This window comes from Juglans microcarpa x Juglans regia, chromosome 4D, assembly GCF_004785595.1.
Source record: "Juglans microcarpa x Juglans regia isolate MS1-56 chromosome 4D, Jm3101_v1.0, whole genome shotgun sequence".
Taxonomy (NCBI): domain Eukaryota; kingdom Viridiplantae; phylum Streptophyta; class Magnoliopsida; order Fagales; family Juglandaceae; genus Juglans; species Juglans microcarpa x Juglans regia.
Genome location: NC_054600.1, coordinates 28823256 through 28843104, shown reverse-complemented (window position 1 = coordinate 28843104; position 19849 = coordinate 28823256). Strand labels below are relative to the sequence as shown.

The 19849-nt window shown below is 39.2% G+C and overlaps 1 protein-coding gene across 2 annotated transcripts in view; it reads left to right on the top strand.

The window, feature by feature from the left end:
* LOC121260612 (BEACH domain-containing protein B) overlaps positions 1–19849 on the top strand; it is a 59590-nt gene that overhangs the window by 10861 nt on the left and 28880 nt on the right. For both annotated transcript variants that reach the window (XM_041162552.1, XM_041162551.1), the window contains exons 4-16: positions 9507–9741; positions 11426–11602; positions 12828–13148; positions 13744–13966; positions 14978–15046; positions 15405–15863; positions 16018–16345; positions 17311–17754; positions 17854–18012; positions 18160–18309; positions 18810–18965; positions 19151–19192; positions 19344–19688. In XM_041162552.1, coding sequence (XP_041018486.1) covers positions 9507–9741; positions 11426–11602; positions 12828–13148; positions 13744–13966; positions 14978–15046; positions 15405–15863; positions 16018–16345; positions 17311–17754; positions 17854–18012; positions 18160–18309; positions 18810–18965; positions 19151–19192; positions 19344–19688 — 3108 coding nt within the window. The remainder of the gene's footprint in view (positions 1–9506; positions 9742–11425; positions 11603–12827; positions 13149–13743; positions 13967–14977; positions 15047–15404; positions 15864–16017; positions 16346–17310; positions 17755–17853; positions 18013–18159; positions 18310–18809; positions 18966–19150; positions 19193–19343; positions 19689–19849) is intronic.

Sequence of the window (19849 nt, the reverse complement as noted above, 5' to 3'; positions counted from 1 at the left end):
TTTCCTCCCAATCCTTTAATTTCCCCATAAGAGGCCATTTTTTACTATCAATATGTCCAAAGACTTCTACATTCTACATCTTCAAATCCTCTTAAATGCTTTCAATTTCCGGGCCAATCTAAAACTTGGTGAACCCTCTAAGGATACGAGGACCACCACGCTCTAACTTTCTCCACAAAACATCGACTTTCAGCCACATATTTTTGAACTTAAAGTATCTTTTACCCTCATGAATGCCTCCACAATCCAGTACAATAGGGAAGTGATTTAAACACACTCTATCCAATCTCTTATGCAACAAGGTAGAGTAATGTGCCTCCCACGGAGTCACTATAAATCTGTCCAAATCACCAAACCCGATTTTTAGACCAAGTGTGCACGCCACTAACAAGTGGTAGATCCACCAAATCCTTATCAAAGATAAATTCTGAAAACTCATTCATCGGAGGGTTATGCCGTATTTCTCCCCATCTTTCACAAGGGAACCGAGTGATATTAAAGTTACCTCCAATACACTATGGTAAGTTTGTGATGTATGATAAGGATAAAAGTAGGTGGTATATGAGATCCTACATTGTTTGAGAAGGAGAAGTTTTTGCTTTTTATAAGGTTCCAATGGGGCTGCAGTTGTATCATGGACTAGTCCTTTTGGAGTATAGGCTATGTGGTTTGGCTCTTCCATTGGGGCTTTACAAATGGTATCTCCTAACTAGAAATGTGGGACTTGAGCCTGTCACCTACAACGGGCTATTCTGATGAGGAGGTTGGAAATTTAAAGGGGGTAGATTGTGATACCCCGTATGATAATGATAAGGTTAGGTGGTGTATGAGATCTCACATTACTTGAGAATGAGAAGTTCTTGCTCTTTATAAGGTTCTAATAGGGCTCTAATTTTATCATCGACTAGTCCTTTTGAAGCATAGGCCATGTAGTTTGGGTCTTCCATTGGAGCATTACAAAGTTCTACCAACCGCCCAAACCTGCAAGCTTCTCCCATAAAACCTTCCTATATCTATCTGCATTTGGTCCATACATACCAATGAAAGTCCAGCAAAAGCCATCAACCACATTTTTAAACAAACAAGCAACCATATAGTCTCCAACACACTTCTCAATAGACTCAACCACCCGTGAATCCTACATGATAAGAATACCCCCGGACGCTCCCTCAGAAGCAAGATACACCCATCTCACATATGGACAGCAATACTAGTGATGATACTTTGATCATTGAATTCAATCTTGGCTTTTTGCAAACAAACAATATCCAATTTCCATTGACGTAAGAGATTCTTAACCTGAAGACGCTTATTGGGATCATTGAGACCCCAAATGTTCCAAGAAAGGACTATAGGCTTCTTGGGAAGAAACACCTTCCTCTTAGATCTTCCTTTGTTGCTACTCCCCTCCCGTCCATCATAATTAATCGAACAAGCGAGACACTTCAACTCCCGCTTCTTCCTAGAAGCAGATTTAGGAGATTGAAATCGACCTGCCTTAATAGCAACGAGTAATGCCCTAAATTGTTCCTTAAACCCTTTCACAGGAAATCCCCACGCAATCTTGAATATCCTTCACTTTCTGAGTCACCTAATCTGATGGTGAAACTCCCGTTGCAAGTAGCAAGGACAATGCCTAAAGCCCTTTGCCAGAGTACAAGCCACCTAAGACTCTTCCCTGCCACCCATCGGCGCTGTTTGTGTGTACTGAGCTAATTGGTGATGCCCAAAGCCCTTCACTGAAGTAAAAGTCACCTGAGACTCTTCACCTCCACCCACTGGCATTGTCTGTGTGTACTGTGCTAGAGATCCGACACCCGTCGACAAGGAAACGTTGAAATCCATAACTGGATTGGCTATCATTGACTCCACTGCTACTATGTTCGTCGTCTGGGACATCGTCGAGGGTTCTTTGGCAGTATGCAAGTCGATCGACACCTTTTCCGGCGAGGTTGATTGCCTCTCGCCAGTAGAAGGCCTGACATCTCCCCCCTCTCTGATTTTCCACACGGGTTGGGTCCCAACCCCAACCTTACCTTTGTTTTGGCCTTTTACCTGAAGCCCAATGGATCGGTCCATTTGGCTTGTAACTAGCTCAGACGCCCTCAGCTGCCCAACTACTTCTTTAGGGCCCAATGCATTAAGTAAATTGCCAGTCCACTTACCTCGTGGCCCAAGCCCATCTTTATATTCCTCCTCAACGCATCGTATTAGAGCCTCCACCTTCTCTGTTATTGCCGACAACTATGATTTCATTTCCAGCAAAGTAGTGCGCATGCCTAGGGGTGTGCAAAATTCCAAAAATTCCTACTCCGTCCGACTTCCGCTCCGACTCCGACTCTTTGTCGGAGTCATCGGAATTCGGAGTCGGAATTCGGAGTAGCTCCGAATATCTATTCGGAGTCGGAGTCGGAGCTCCAAGAAGCTCCGATTCCGACTCCGAAATTTTTTTTACTGTACACTTGCCCTCGAGCGAGGTGTCGAGCGCAAGTCGAGCACACGTTGTATTGAACATTGGCTCGATCGACATGTCGAGCGGAAGTCGAACGAACCTCTTCCAGAGAGGTTCGCTCGAGCGACATGTCGAGCAGAAGTCGAGCGAACCTCTCTGAAAGAGTTCCGCTCGAGCGCTATGTCGAGCGCACGTCGAGCTCCGATCTTATGTCGGAGCTCCTATAGGAGGTCGGAGTTCCGATAGGAGGTCGGAGCTCCGACCTCCGATCGGAGTCGGACTCCGACTCCAATTCGGAGTCGGAGTCGGAGTCGGAGCTCCAATTTGGCTCCGACTCTTGTCGGAGTTGGAGGTCGGAGGCGAGCACTCCGACTCCGTCAGAGTCGGAGCCCAGCCCTATGCATGCCCTCCTTTGCCAGACCCACGACGCACTTGCCACCTTCACCGTTCCACTCCACGCTTGCTGTACTTGAGCTATGAGGAGCCTTTCCACCCTTATTCTGCTCTCTGGAAAGTGTCGACACCGTCTTCTGCAACAGAGCCTCCTTGTACCAACGGTTTTGTAGGTGGTTCACCGCCACCAATGGCCTTTGAATAACCCCTCCTCCGTTGTGAATTGCATGCCCTCCCTCTTTAACCACCTCCCACAGTGCGTTCACCATTCTCCTCCAGCCCTTACCTCCCACAGTGCCGCCACCACCGTATTCTGCTAGAGCCGTGTAATGGCCACGGCCATTTGAACACCTTTGCGCAATGAAACTTCTGGTCTCCTCCCTAGAGGTGGTGTACAAATCCTTTTTATCACCCTTCAGGCAGTCCTTTAGTGTTCTAGTGAACCATTGAGCCGTGGACATCCCCAGCCTCATCTCTTTCACCACCGTTCTACTCCTCTCAGTAATGAACAAGGAGTTTCCATCCCTGGACAAGACGGACACTTTTGATTCTACCACTAAGGCCTCGTTTGCTTTCAGAACACATCTTATCTCATCTCATCTCATCTAATCATTACAACTTTCTCAACTTCCAATACAAAATAAAATAAACAATTCAATTTTTTCAAATCCCAAAAAAATAATATTAAAAAATATATTCTAACAATATTTTATTCAACTTTTAAACTTTAATCTTAACTCATCTCATCTCATCTCATCTCATCTCCGAAAACAAACAAGCCCTAAGTGTTTCAGACGCCCCATACTCACATTACTCACACTTAAGAACACAATCTCAGATGTACTCTCACTGTTAAAACCCAACAAACCTCATTGGAAAAACAATATTCTATGGAGAGAAAACAATATTGTATGGAGAGAAAAGTGTTTTGTCTCGAATTCCAAAAAGAAAAATAAAAGGAAAACAATTTCATGCGCAGTTACCCTAATTTTCACCGTTATTCAAAAAGAAAAAGCTTTAGCTATCCTTTAAGAATAGATAAGGTAGTATATGTCCATGCTAAAATATATAGGCTGCATTTTTTGATTAGCATTAAGGAAATGCTTTTATCTCCTTTGGAAGTAAATAAATTAAATGAGCTGAAGTGGCTGTACCTTCATTGTGCTCCTACATCATCTGTTCTTAAACACTTACAATTCAAAAATCCTTGAAGACTAGCTAGATGTTTTAGATATTTGAATTTTGTTTTTAGATATTTGAATTTTGTATGAAATAATATTGTATTTAGTTTTAGTGCTTTATTTCCCCTATTTTCCCTCCTAACTGATAGAGTGGTGTATGATTATCGCCATGGATGGAAACAATATATGGTCTGGAATAGGAATTTTGTATCATCATAAGACAGCTATTTATGCTTGTTTAAAATGATAAATAATAGAATGAGAGTTATTGATGTATTTTTTCTAAAAATCGGTACAAGAGCAGTTTTTAGAAGAAATTTTTTATTTAAGCACTTCGATTGTGCCTTCATTTCTTTTTCTTGATCTTTATATAAAATTAGCCAATTGGGTTAGAGTCATGGACAGTTTTTTTTTAAAAAAAAAGGCAATGATGAATCTTGTTGATGAATAATGATAAGCTTAATGCCTTCTTTTGTTGATGAAAATTTCAATTGGATGCACCTTTTGCCGTTTTGTTTAATTAAGTTTTATTACTTATAAAAAAGTGTTGTTAGCTGCATACCTTCAGTTTTTTGGCATTTTTGATTGAGACTTTTGGAGGATACGCAATGGAGGCCCCCGCCTGCCCACCAACAACGGCAACCTTGCACCCTTGTCGGAGAAACCTGTGGATGCACGGCAGCCTGAGGTGGGACCATCGGCGGTGGCCCAGAAAACGCCATCGATGGTGGTGGATACGCCAGCGTCACTGCAAAACGAGGAAACAGAGGAGATCTTGCCTTCGAAAGTCCCATCCTTGATCCAGTGTGGCTAGAAACTGCCAATAGGCACACTGGAACCTCTACCTCCTCCCGCGGAGGCCTTATTTCATCCTGAGGAGCATCTTGAGATGCTGTCGGAAGGATAAGGTGAGATGAGCATGGAGCTCAATGAGGAAAGTGATGTGGGGCTATCTTAGATGCTTTACCATGGTGGAAGTGAGGTGGTGATGGTTCTGGATACATTATTAACAACTCCATTATCTGGCAATGACGTGGAGATCAATGAGGGTATTGTGGTCGAATGGGAGGGCAAAAATCTGTTTGGGAGGGGGGGGGGGGGAGGGGGAGGAGGAGTAGGGGATGTCTTCTAATGCACAATGGGCTTCGGGAGATGGGGGAGCCTTTTCCTCCGACTGTGAGTTACCATACGAGTTCAATGTGTCTGACTGGGTGCTTCGAAAGGTAAAGGAAATTCAACGCTGTGTGGGAATGGAGTGTGTGGGGCTTGAGGAACAATTTATGGCTCTTCTCACTGCCATTGAGGTGGGTCACTCTCAGTCTAAAAAATCTGAGACCTGGAAAGAACAAGAGCTTAAGAGACTCAAATGGTCCTTGAATTATGAGGGCAGCTCAAGCTGCAATAGATCCAAAGGGAAGGGAATTATATCTTATTTTTGAAGCCGAAAATTGTGTCTTGGAATGTCCGTGGGTTGAATGAGGCAAATAAGCGGCTTCGCATAAAAAACTTGCTTCAGGTATGGAGGGCGGACATAGTTTGTTTACAAGAAACAAAGTTGAAATTGGTGTCGAGAAAAGTAGTGTGAAGTGTTTGGAGCTGTCCTTATGCAGATTGGGTTTATTTCCATTCGAACGGGGCTTCAGGTGGAATTTTAGTGATGTGGGATAGAAGGGTGGTGGAGAAAATGGAGGATTTTGTAGGGGAGTATACAGTGGCCTGTTCTTTTAAAACTGTGGAAGATAATTTTTTGTGGGTTTTTGCAGGTGTATACGGGCCGAATGTTGACAGTATCAAAAGATTATTATGGGAAGAACTTGCTGCATTACATAGTTGGTGGGACCTCCCTTGGTGCATATGAGGAAATTTTAACGTCATAAGGTTCCCTAGTGAAAGATCTGGAGACAGTCGGTTGCGCCCAGCTATGACAGATTTTTCAGCATGTATTTTTTACTTGAATCTAGTGGATCTTCCCCTCATAGGGGGCTCATTCACTTGGTCCAATAATTAGACATATTCTCAGCTGGAAATATTCCTAATCTCGCCGAATTGGGAAATTCATTACTCGGAGGTGTGTCAGAAGAGGTTGCCTTGCCTTTGCTCGGATCACTTTCCCATCATGTTGGATGGTGGTGGTATCCAAGATGGGTGTCAATATTTTAAGCTTGAAAATATGTAGCTTAAGAGTGAAGGCTTTGTGGATAGGGTAAGAAATTGGTGGTTATCTTATCAATTTCATGGTACTCCCTCCTATATACTTGCAGGTAAACTAAAAGTTTTAAAGAATGATTTAAAGCTTTGGAACTTCCTTTCATTTGGTGACATAAAGGAGCGCAATAAATCATTAGTGGAGGAATTACAAGGTTTTGAGAGGATACTTGAGGATAGAGCCCTCGCCCTTGAAGAAATAGTGCAAAAAGACAGAGTTGGCATAAGAGTTGGAGAGAGTTCTTTCTCTAGAGGAGATCTCTTGGCATCAAAAGTCAAGAGCATTATGGTTGAAGGAAGGGGACCGCTGTACAAAATTTTTCCACAAGGTGGCCAATTCTCATAGGAGATATAATACCATTGAGATGCTGAATATTAATGGTATAGACTGCATGGAGGCTCCTGTCATCTGGGACCACGTGGTGGATTTCTATGAACAGTTGTTTACAGAACGAGAGGGGTGGAGGCCAAAACATGATGGACTTGTTTTCGACTCTATTGAACCATAGACAGTGTCTTGGTTAGAGAGATCTTTTGAGGAGGGGGAGGTCTTTGATGTAGTAAGATGAATGACTTATGACAAAGCACCAGGTCCAGACGGTTTCTCGATGGGGTTTTTCCAAACATGTTGGGAAGTAGTGAAGGAAGATATAATGAATGTGTTTCATGAATTGTTTTTAGCTAGGAAGTTTGAGAAAAGTCTAAATACTACTTTTATTGCTTTGATCCCAAAGAAGAGCAGAGCTTTGGAGGTGAAAGATTATAGGCCCATTAGCCTCATAAATGGGGTATACAAAATTTTTTCAAAGGTGCTTGCAAATAGGTTAGGGGAGGCTTTAGGTAAGATAATTACGAAGCCGCAAAATGCATTTGTAAGGGGTTGTCAAATTCTGGATTCAGTCCTTATAGCCAATGAATGTCTGGATAGCAGATTAAAGTCTGTGATTGCAGGGATTATTTGTAAGCGAGGAATGGAAAATGCATACGATCATGTAAACTGGGATTAGATGGTACATCTCAATGGCAAAGTTCTCAATTTTGATTAATGGCAGCTTAGCTGGTTTCTTCAACAGTTCTCGGGGCCTGAGACAAGGAGATCCGTTGTCCCCACTTTTCTTTGTTGTTATTATGGAGGCCCTTAGTCGGATGCTATTGGCCATGGTTAGAAACGATTTTGTGGCTGTATTTTCAGTAGGTGACCTCGGTAGATCAAAACCAACTCAGGGTACTGAAGGCACGCTTATTATGTTTCGAAGCAGCGTTAGGCTTGAGAGTGAACTTTGATAAATCAGAGCTAGTGCCGGTTGGGAATGTCAGCAGCACTTGACATTTGGCTAGTACACTGGGGTGTAAGGTCGCTTCTCTTCCTAAGAAATACTTGGGATTGCCGCTGGGGGCAGCCTCATGGGCTCTTTCTATTTGGGATTCAGTTATCGAGAAGACAGAACGAAGATTGGCAGGGTGGAAGAGATGTTACTTATCGAAAGGAGGCTGGGTGATTCTATCAAGAGTACTCTTTCTAACTTACCAACTTATTTTCTGTCTTTATTTCCAATTCCAGCTTGTGTGGCGAAAAGGATTAAAACTCCATCGTGAAGTGGCTATGGAGATATAATATGGAACCAGAAGCCCTATGGAAATTGATGGTTTATTGCAAACATGGAAGTATGTGAGGGGGATGGTGTACTAGAGAGTTGAACGAGGCCTATGGTGTGGGGATTTGGAAGCACATTAGACGTGGGTAGGGGGTGTTTACTCACCATGCCAAATTTGTGCTGGGTGCGGGCACTCGGATAAAATTTTGGAGGGACCTATGGTGTGGGGAGGAGGCTCTAAACGACTCATTTCCATCCGTCTTCCGGTTGACACGTGACCAAGAGGCTTTAGTGGCGGACCTCATGGATCGATCGGGGGACCAAGTCCAATGGAACGTCACCTTCAGTAAAGCAGCCCAAGACTGGGAAGTAGACAACTTTGAGGCTTTTTCAGCCTAGTGTATTCCGTGAAGCTGAATGGAATACGAGACGATAAGTTGTGGTGGACACCTGCAGGTAATCGGTTCGATTCTATTATAAATCCCTTACTCATTTACCGAATACTCCTTTCTCAAGGAGGAATCTTTGGAGGAATAAGCCCCCCCCCCCCCCCCCCGGCGGCCCCCCTGGCACCTTTTCTTCACTTGGACAGCTGCACTAGGCAAGATTCTGACAACCGATAATCTGAGGAAACGCCGGTTCATTATCTGAGATTGGTGTTGTATGTGCAAGAAAGCTGGCGAGTCAGTGGATCATCTTTTGCTACATTGTGAGACAGCTAGAGCCTTGTGGATCGAAGTATTCAACTGAATAGAGTTAAATTGGGTAATGCCTGCCACAGTGGTTGAGTTATTGGCCAACCGGACATTTCTGGGAGGTGCTACACAAATCAAAGCCGTGTGGTAGATGGTCTCTATCTGCATTATGTGGTGCATATGGTGAGAGCGTAACGATCGGACATTTGAAGATAAGGAGCGGACTCTAGAGGAGCTTTGATCTTTATTTTTCCGTACTTTATTTCTTTGGGCCATAGCTATAGATTTTAATGGCTTTAATTTACATGATTTTCTTGTTTTCACTTCTGCTACCTAGATAGGTTTTTGTCTCTTGTATAACATCTTGTGTACTTGGGCTTTGCCTATTCTTATCAATAATATCGTTTACTTTAAAAAAAAAAAAATTTGGATTCAATGATCAAGAGCGGACAACGGATGAGATTAGAGCTTTCTTCTTTAATACTCTTCCAATGGTCAATTGCAATAGACTGTAATGGACTAACTCACCCCAAGATTAGTTGGGACTTTGTTTCCGGACACCTGGTGCCAATAAAGAAAAATGGACTAAACATCCATGATTTCCTTGTATCGGTTTCAAATCATTTTAGGCATCGCTCTTGTACATATCCCATGTACTAAGTCTATGCCTATTATTTTATTCAATAAAAAACTTTGATATATTTGAGTTGCCTGTAATTATCATGCATGCTTGAGCTTGTCATTATAATAAATGTAGTGGAGTCTGCAATTAGTCTTTTGGTGCACAGAATCTCTATGTGGGAGATAAGGTTTTGCCCATACTTTGGTTTGGTCATACTTTCCTTTTCCAATTTAAACCTTGCTCGATAACTATATTTCTTCCTTGTTTTAGTTATAAAATAGCTAGATATTTTGGTAGTTTTATTGATAGTAATTGCTTTATCTTCCCATTTTCCTTGTATTCTCTGACTCACCAACTTTTTAGGTGGAAAAGAGAAGAATGTTTCATGTTTTCCTCAAGCAATTTCTGGTTGTATACAAGAATTGGGAACCAGTTGATTATGGCCAGTTGTCAGAGTTTGCTTCAACTCTCATCGAACCTGAAGAGTTTATGCCCTATTCAGATGACGTTGTTGTTGGCTGCTCTGCTGGCCATCCTGCTGAAGTAATTTCAATATTGACTGAAGAGATCACAGTATTAACTTCTTTAATTACTGAGTGTAAGTAGAATTTATATCTGCTGTATATCAGTTACTTTAAAGAGGCTTCGTCGAAACAAATACTCTATGAATAAAATAGAAAAGTTTTTTTTTGATAGGTAATAAAATAGAAAGGTTTCTTTTATTTTGGTATTCTTCTCGGTCCTTTATGGGATCTGATGGTAAATTTCTAATATTGTTCGTCTTGACTGTCATAGTGTTAAAAGCACTCCAGTAGTGGTAGTGGAAATAAGTTTTTTCATTTCCAAAAGGAAATGACTTCTTTTTTTTTTTGTTTTTTACTTGAGCAGTTTAAGAACATTGGAAATGAACTGGTTTCCTTGGCTTTCTCCTCGATGAATTCTTTTAATTTATTTTCTGCTTGTTTATTATATTTCCCTAGTCTAGGCACTTCTAATATTTGTATGGACATTCATTTACACACTCTGGTCGCAGACTTGAAGCTATGATGTTATATTTTGTTTGTCTAGAATAACTGTTTTTCCATGAGTTACCCTTGTCCCTATGAGTTCACTAAAGGTGTGGCAGTTGCCAATTGATATGTAAGTTTCACCAATTTCAGGATACACAACTATATTTTGGGGACTGCATTGCTTCCCTATTCTTTTGTTATTATTTGTGATTTTTTCTTAGGTCTTAATTGGCAATGGAGTTGATTCTATTCAAGATAAATCCAAAGTGAGAGTTTCGTTCAAAATGATATTTTCAGTGTTATGAAAGAAAAATGAAAGGTAAAAAAACTACAACTGGACAAGTTTAGAAATGCTTCCACTTTGTCTAAAGTGAGGATTTTCCCTAAGGCCACCTTAAACACTGCCGTTCCGGTTGGAACTTTATTCCAAATGCCTTTTTATGGAAAAGGAGACTGTTCATGTGTGTTCATCGCATGGTAAAATGATTTCACTTCAACCGCCCCTTTAGATATGGCCCAACACATCGTCTTCTCTTCCCAGCCTCACATGAACCAAATATAACTGGACAGAGAAAGAGGCCAAAATTTCAATCTCCCAATCATGTGTTGCTAATAATATCTACTTCCCAATTATTAGAGGCATTCAAATTTTGTAGGTATTCAGCCACCAAAGCATCCTTTACCCTTGCTATGTTGAATGGTACTGGGAAGCTTCCTTCAAAGGTTGGGCTTCACACCACACATCATGTCATAACTTTATCTTGGAGCCGTCTCCCACATCAAGTTTTACAAGACTAGAGAAACCTTTTATCCCCTATGTATGTTCTTCCCAAGTCAACTCCAAAAGTCCCATTTTATTTTTATAAGCAGATGCAATTTATTAAAAAGCTCAGAAGAGGCAACCCAAGTACACAGCTTATATGTATGCAGGGGATAACCCATTTAATGGTCAAAAGAAGAAAAAAAAAAAACCTAGAAATTCAGAAATATTAGCACAGAGATATATTATACGCATCTGTCCATGTATGAAGTGGTGACCATTGGACTTGCATAATCCAACATAGCTGCTCCAAAAGTCCCATGAACCTCACGAGAATGACAATCAGCTTGTGTGCTACCATATTTTATGTCTATTACCCTTATAAATTAAAATTGGTCTGTTGCTCCCCTTCCGATCTTTCCCATATACATTGACTGCAACTTTTTTCTCTAATTAGCAAGTTTGTTACATGCCATCTACAACTATGCTTGTTTTTCTCATGAACAATCCAGTGAACACCAGCATGATGCGATCAACAATAGGCTTATCTGGGGCTTCCACAAGCTTGAATATTACTTCTGAAGGATTGCCCGTCTTGGATGCTCTGACAATCGTTACCCGTTCACTGCATAATTGCAGAGTTTTTGGATACTATGGTGGCATTCAAAAGCTAACAGCCTTGATGAAAGGTATCGTATTTATAATGTTTGCTACATTGCTTTGAGGTATTGATGCTCTTTGTTTCTATATCCATTGGTGATTTTGTAATTCTCAAATGTTTTTGGAATTTTGCCTTGTGAGTGATACACCTTTTTACCTTGATGCCTAATATCGTAATTGACTGTTACATAGTTGAAGTTGCATATAATTCTGAGACTCAAAAGCCAACTTGTTAAGAGCCGTTGGTTGGATGTGCTTTGCTTCATCTGAAGTTATGTGGCAAATACCAACTTGTTAAGTGCACTGTTGAATTGATTGGATGGCATAATCTCTGCATGTGATAGAGAATCTATGATCTTGTTAAGAGCTGTTGGCTGGAGGGGCTTCATCTGAAGTTATAACCTTATGTCGTGTGCCTTTGACTTGATTGGATGGCATAATCTCTGTGTGGGAGAGGTAAAGAAAGAAAGAAAGAGGGGGAGAGAGACGAAAAAAGGACAGAGAACCATATATTTCAACTTTTTAGTTGGGTTAAAAAACTATAGTTCGATTCCCATATGTTTACTTTTTTCCGAAAGTATCTAGTGATGCATGATTGTATAGCTTGTGGATTTGTAGTATCTTGTCTTTTGCTGCATTAGTGCCTTGAAAAAACTTGACGCATATTCTGGTATGTGATGCTGTCATTGCTGTGGGGTGCTATCTTTATCTTTATCTCTTCTTCCATGATTCCATCCTTTCCGTTTCTTTTTTTTCTGTAAGCCTGTTTAGTGCTTCTCACAAATATTACTTAAAAAATTGCTTTAAGTCAGCATTTGAATCTTACCTTTCCATTTTTTATGTATTACATTAGTCTCTTTTTATGCTTTAACTGGTTCTTCACAAGTCTTTTTAACTGATCACATATTCTTTGTTCCCCTGTAAGAGCTGGATGGTTTATAAGCACTCTTTACCTGACTTTTCCTAGTTTAGAGGATTCCCGACCATATATTTTGTCCGTCTTCTTGCCTTTAGTGGTCATATGTACCATTTGCGTTTCCATTTTATACAGTGCTCTAATTTGTGCCAACTGCATGGGTTTCTGTGATGGATTGAGAATGTGCAAATTTTTCTTCCCATAATGAGTTGGCTGTCACGTTATGTTTAAATAACCTCTATTTACGTCATGGATTCATTTTCCAGAATTCTAGGGTGGCATTTTTGTCAGAATTGTATGGGCGTTATTGTTACCATTGTGGGTTTTGTTTTCTTCAGGTGCTGTTGTCCAACTTAAAACAATAACCAGTGCAGTTTCTGCTGATGAAAGTTTATCTAACTTTGCTGTAGAGAAGACTGGACTCCTTCAACAAATTCTTGGATATGTGGTGTCAATAGCATGTGGTTTCATTGATTTAGATTCAAATGTATATGAGAAGGTTCAGCTGTATAGAAACAGTGTACAGTTCGTTCCAAGTGGTGGTACATCCGCACTCAACTCTTCTGGTAATTCGAAGGTCCCTTATGAAACAAGGCTACATTGGCATCAGAGGGCTGTTGTTTCTGTGATGGAAGCTGGTGGCCTTAATTGGTTAGTAGGTAAGGTAGGCAACTTATTTCATTTTAAATTTGATCATGGCTTGGTGATAGACGGGAAACCTGTACCAGAGTCATCTGAATTTCAACATATATTATATCGATGGGAATAAATTCCATTCTTTGTAAGTAGAAAGTGATGGGTGAAGTCATAAGTTTATACTCACTGGATGCACCTCTAACTTACGAATAGTTTTTTTTTTTTTTTTTAATAATGCAATACTGAAAATAAAAAGAAGTTCCATAGATAGTCACCATGGTCCCTATCTATCGCCTGACCTATTCTCATGTTTGGGCAGAGTTTTATACCATTTTAGTTGTCATCTCTCTTGGTTTTGCATGCTACCTTGGCAGCCCTACTGATGCTGATGGATGATATTCTTAAGTCCTAAAGGATGTGTAATTAGACCTTGATAGCCCTACTGATGCTGATGGATGAGTTTGTAAACAGATATTCCGAATTCTAACTCGGATCAGTACTCATAATACCTTGATAGCTAATTTTAATATTGGCAGTGAATAAACAAGATATTAAACGTAACTACCAGTGGAGGGAGGTATGAAATGGACTGAATGGGATATCTTGATTGTGTTGCAGAGCTGTTGCGTGTCATCAGAAGGTTGAGCATGAAAGAACAGCGGACAGATATGTCTCTTCACTATTTGACTCTGAGAGTTCTTTGTTCAGCACTATCTGAGAATCCACGGGGTCAAAATCATTTCAAAAGCATAGGAGGACTTGAAGTTCTACTAGATGGTCTTGGAGTTCCATCAAGTAAAGCACTAACATCTAATAGCTCTTTTTATGCTGGTGGAAAAAGGTAACTATATTACTATTGGTGTGGGGCTTCTTGCATCATACAATTGCTTGTCTATAATATCATCTGAATTTATCCCTAAGCTCGTTGATCATTAGTGATAGAATCAACACTTCGTTTAGGGAGTGTTTTTTTTTTTAAATATGGCAGTTGTGGGGCTGGCAACAAATGTAGTTTTTGAAACTATGAGAAAACACTATCAAACGAGGGAACTTGCTGAATAATAGATTTTCTTTTATTCAGTTGGTCTATTTTGATAACTAATCTTGTTCAAGGCATATAGGGGTGCAACCCATATCTACTTGGGTTATAGAATAGTAACACCCATTGTCACAACCATGACTTCCAAGAAGTGCAGATTGGTAATTTTAGTTGTGTGTTTGTCATTTTTATTAATTTTCACACATCCATTTTAGAAACTTTAGAGTAGTAGAGGTGCAAATGAGTCAAGTTCAAACGAGTAGTGGGGGGTCAAACTTTGTTCATTTAAGTTTAATTTGAATACGAGTTGAGTTTGTGTTTACCCACGAGCTACATTTTATCTTCATGAGTAGCTTATTAATTTTTTGAATGAGTTCAATCTTGTTCATGAGTTATTTAATTTTGACAATAAATATTTATTGATAAATTCCTTTTGGCAATATATATAATTTATATTATATCTCATACTTTTATTTACAGAATTTTTAATATCTTTGTATAGTTTATCGACTTAAAAGTTTGTTGACTTCATCCAACTTAGAGAATATAATATCAGTGATTGCAGAAGCTGTGCAGCCATTGTTTGATAAATGGCAAACTGTCATATATATTATCATTTTTTTTTCAATTTCTTTTCAAATTCTAAGATGCTACACTATTGGTTTTTGTTTATGGATACTCGAAGGGAACTTTTTTATTGTTGGGTTTTCTTAGTACACATGCTTCTGTTTTAGATGGAGTCTTTTGGAAGTTTTTGGTTGTACTCTCTATTTTGCAAGTTCTGATATATCATTGCTCAAATGTTCATTGCAGAGACGAAAACCCCTTGCTAGAAATTTTCCAGCTACACGTTCTTTCTCTGGAAGTTCTACGAGAAGCAGTGTATCCTTTATCTTGTCTCTAATCTTGGACACTAGAATTTGAATGCACTGAAGGGTTATTTCATAATAAAACAAAGGAACTTTGTGTTTCTATAGTCAACTAAAACTTGGGTTTCTTTTATTGGACTGAGATTAGTGCTCCCTAACTTCTGGTACTTCTTAAATGCATCAATGCATGCATGCTTCATGGTTGTAAACTCAAGTCACTGGTTTAAATTTCCATGCGATAAAGCACAGCATTGGCTTTGTTTGGTTCCCTCAAGCCCTGATTTTTCAGGACGGTTTTCTGAAATGTTCCAAACTTTCCATATGCATTTCCCTTTTTTTGGTAAGTAGTAATTCTCTTGACAAGTATTCAGCTTTGGGAATTTGAACAATATGCAGTTTCTGTGTGAAAATGGAAGAGTGCAAAAATTTGCGAATAGCTTCTGTTCCCCTGCTTTCATGCTTCAAGAGTACACACAACAGAGCAAAGATTTGTCTGGGCAGCATAGGAATCAAATATCTGTTATTGATCTTAGCAATGAAAATCCTATGAAAACCAGTACAGCAGAGCATTTTGTTCCCCTTCCTACCAGTGCTTATTCTCAGCTTTGGAATGAGTATATTGGTAAGCTGGTTGGAATACTTTGTTCTTTCCTTTTTGCTCCAGAAGATACAAGATCTCGTAATGTCGAAGTGTCTTCTGGTCAAGTTGCCATACCCATTTCTTCAGTGTATGGTGAACTTTCAATTAAATGGGTTATGAGGGTTCTTCTCACAGTGTTCCCTTGCGTCAAGGCTTGTTCAGATCAGAATGAGTTGCCAAACCATTTAAGGTGAAGTTTACAAATTTTCTACAACAATTCAACTTGTATGCTTGCTGTAAAATTTGTCCTACAAGCTGTATTACTGTTATTTTTATTTTAGCTTCAATGTCTTACGGAACTCATGTTTTCTCTGCATATTTTGGTTGTATGTTTTCTACTACAGGGTCTTTCTCAATACACTGCAGCGCTATGTACTAAATACATTTAGGAAGGTTCTTGTTTCATCACCTGTATTGCTGGAAGTATTTCGGGAAGAGGGAATATGGAATCTTGTCTTCTCGGAGAATTTTTTCTATTTTGGACCATCTTCAGAGGAGTTTTCTGGAGAGTATTACACTTACCATGACGGGTCTCCTAGGAAACCAGAAATATATGCTACTACCAGTAGCACTGATGGTCAAGTGAAATCTAGTGGGGTTGAAACTCTACAAATGGAAGTAATTTCATTCCTGGAATTTGCTGCAACTTCTAATGGCAGTGCACATAATTTGGTTGGTACTCCTTTTAGTTTGAACCTTTGTATTAAATAGTTCTTTTCATTTAGCTTATATGTTTGTCATTAAGCTTATATTTTTTTTGTCTTATTTAACCAGGACATGGATTAGGATTTTGGTCGAAATTATTTTATGATTAAGATCTTGTTTATGGATTGGAACATAGAGTATAGGCTAAGATATGGGTATCAGGTGTACAGAAAAGGCAGAGAGATCTAGTCTAAGATGTCTAGTTGTGTTGACTTTTCTTAATTTACTAGGTAGTTGCTTCACATAAGCGTTATTCTTGGATGCAATGGCTTGCCACCTTGGATCTGCAAGTGTGTTGTCAGGTTCAATATATGCCTTCTATAAAAATTTTCTGTGTATCTTATGTTAGAATGGGCAAGGGAGAAGAATTGCCTTGCGATTGTTGAATTGGAAATTTCCAAATTTGAATCTGCTGTCCTTCACAATATGATTGAAGATGTATATTTTGAAGAAGATCACGTGGTGTGCTGGGGAGTTTGATCTGTAAAATGGACCATCTGAAATGTTTTGAAAAAAATGTGTTTTGCTGCCTGATTTTCACGCATTTATGTGATGTGCCTTGGGTATTCCTTTGAGGCTTTACTTATCCAAAAAAAAAAAAAAAAAAGATTCCTTTGAGGCTTTACTTTTTTGTGTTTATATTACCTTGACACACACCGTTGTCTCTATATATGATAGGATCATGAAACAGTTACTCAATGTTATGGTGCTTTTTTTTTTTTTTTTCTATTTCAATATAAATAAAATATCTTCTTACTTAAAAAAAAAGAAGAAAAAGTTATGTTGCTTTTTTCCTCATAGTAATTTCAGGGAATTTTATTTGATTATATATGGTGCTCTAGTGCCTTCAAGGTATCTTGCATTAGTCTGTTGGGAATTTTTCTTACCCTTTTTTTCTCCCCTCTTTTCTTCTCCTCTTAATGCTATGGCAGCCTGAATCGTCTGCTTTGTTAGATGCCCTCGAACAATCTGCATATAATCCTGAGATCGCAAGTGTTCTTGCTAAGAGTCTACGCTGCATATTACAGCTTTCAGCTGAGAAAACTGTTGCTTCTTTTAAGACACTTAATGCAGTTCCTCGGGTGCTTAAAGTTGCTTGCATTCAAGCTGAAGAAGCTAGACGGTCTGGAAATAGTAATTACATAGAAGCAGTTCAAACTACCCATCATCGGAGATCCGATTCACATGAGATATCCCTAAGTTTGATTAAGTGCCTGAAAACATCGATGGAGCTCTTCACAGAATTTCTTTCAATAGCAGATGATGCAAGAATTTTTGTTTTGCATAGTTCTTCATGTATTGATTGTTTGTTTGATTTATTCTGGGAAGAAGGTTTGAGAAGCCTTGTGCTTGAACATATACTTGCGCTCATGAAGGTATTATTTTATCATATGATTCTGGTTTCCTGATTGCTATAGTGTGAAAGGCAACTGAACTGATTATTCTTTTTCTTTCCTATTTTTCTTCCTTCTCAGATTGTTCCTATCAATGAAGAAGATCAAAAAGCAAAGTTGCAGTTATGTTCCAAATATCTAGAAACATTTACTCAAATAAAGGAACATGAAAAGAAATTTGCAGAAATTTCTATTGATCTATTAGTTGGAATGAGAGATCTGCTCCTGACTGATCCAGTGGTAAATCACCATGCAGTGATTATTTGCTTGCTTTTGATGTAGTTGTATTGAAATGCATGTGTGAGTGAGTGTATGAAAGTTAGCTCCCGTACATCATTTTTTATTTATTTTTATATTTTGATGCCTAACAAATTTGTGTTACTTCAGTACTATCAGGCCTTATTCCGTGATGGAGAGTGCTTTTTGCATGTAGTCTCTTTACTGAATGGTAACCTTGATGAGGCAGATGGAGAAAAGTTGGTTTTGAATGTCCTTCAAACTCTGACTTGTCTGCTTGCAAGTAATGATGCCTCAAAGGTAATCTATTTTTTTCTCTCTGTGTTCTCTCTCTCTCTTTCTCTCTGTGTGTTTGCTTTGGTTGGTGGTAGTACTGGAACAACAACTAGAAACCTTTGAACATTTTTATGTAGATTCACTCTATTTTCTCATTAGGGAATAGCTTGGTGTTCTGTCTCTCTTTCTCTCTCTTGTTTCTCCTCTTTTGGTTGTATTCTTCTTTGTACATTATTTGTTATTGTCTTATTGTGCTTTATTTGTTTTTATGCTATTTCTCTCCCAAAAGCCTAGCTGATTGCAACTCTGGTTTTCTTTAAATATTTTTTCTGTGCACTCTTTTTTGACGATGGATTGAGCACTTAGTAGTAGCAGTTACGTATCAGTGCTAGCAGTACTTAATTGGTGTCGGTAGTGTTTAGGCTTGTTAGTTTTCAGTCTGAGCTGTTGGCGAACTGCTTTTAGTGGTGTTTTATTCAATATTATGTTTGTATTTTAGCTTGCACTTGGTATATCTTTTGCAGGATGCATTTAGAGCTCTTGCTGGAAAGGGTTACCAGACATTACAAAGTTTGCTGTTAGACTTCTGCCAGTGGCATCCAAGTGAAGGGCTTTTGAACGGGCTTCTTGATATGCTTGTTGATGGAAAGTTTGAGATGAAATCAAGCCCGATAATCAAGGTGATTTGATGGTCCAAATCTTCTCCGAGTTTCTGAACATCTTTAGGTTCTTGTTATCTGGTTATGCTTACTGATAATAAGAAGCCTTCTGCTGATGATCTTACATGCATGCAAAAAATTTGATACATGCTTTGATTTCTGAGTTGTGTCTCATGTTTAACTCTTTTTTTTCCCTGGTTATACAGAATGAAGATGTCATCATACTTTATCTATTTGTGCTGCAAAAGGTTGTTGGTTTGTCTCTTTTTCTAGATAACTTCTTCATCCTCATTTCCTTGATTTTAGATTTAAATCTGTGTAATTGTGATTGTTATTTGGTTTTTGTGTCTGTATGGAAATATACTTTCTTGTCATACTTGCTATTTTGTGATCGGGCAGAGCAGTGAGTTGTTGCGGCATCATGGACTGGATGTGTTCCAACAGCTGCTCAGGGATTCCCTTTCTAATCGAGCGGCATGTGTCAGAGCTGGAATGCTAAACTTTCTTCTTGATTGGTTTTCTCAAGAAGATAATGATAGTATTATCTTGAAAATTGCCCACTTAGTCCGGGTTATTGGTGGGCATAGCATATCTGGGCGGGATATTCGTAAAATCTTTGCCCTGCTGAGAAGAGGGAAAGTTGGGAGTCAGCAACAGAACAGCTCGCTACTGTTGACCACTGTTTTGTCAATGCTAAATGAAAAGGGACCAACTGCCTTTTTTGATCTGAATGGGAATAATTCTGTAAGCTCTTGTGCCATCTTTTGAAGCAATTTCGAAGTACAGACACTTCTAGCTTAAACTCAGAGAAAAGATTTACATATGTTTTACTGAAAAAAAAAAACAGATTTACGTAAATTTCTGGAACATGTTAAATTTGGATTGTTTACCTGATATAAAAATGC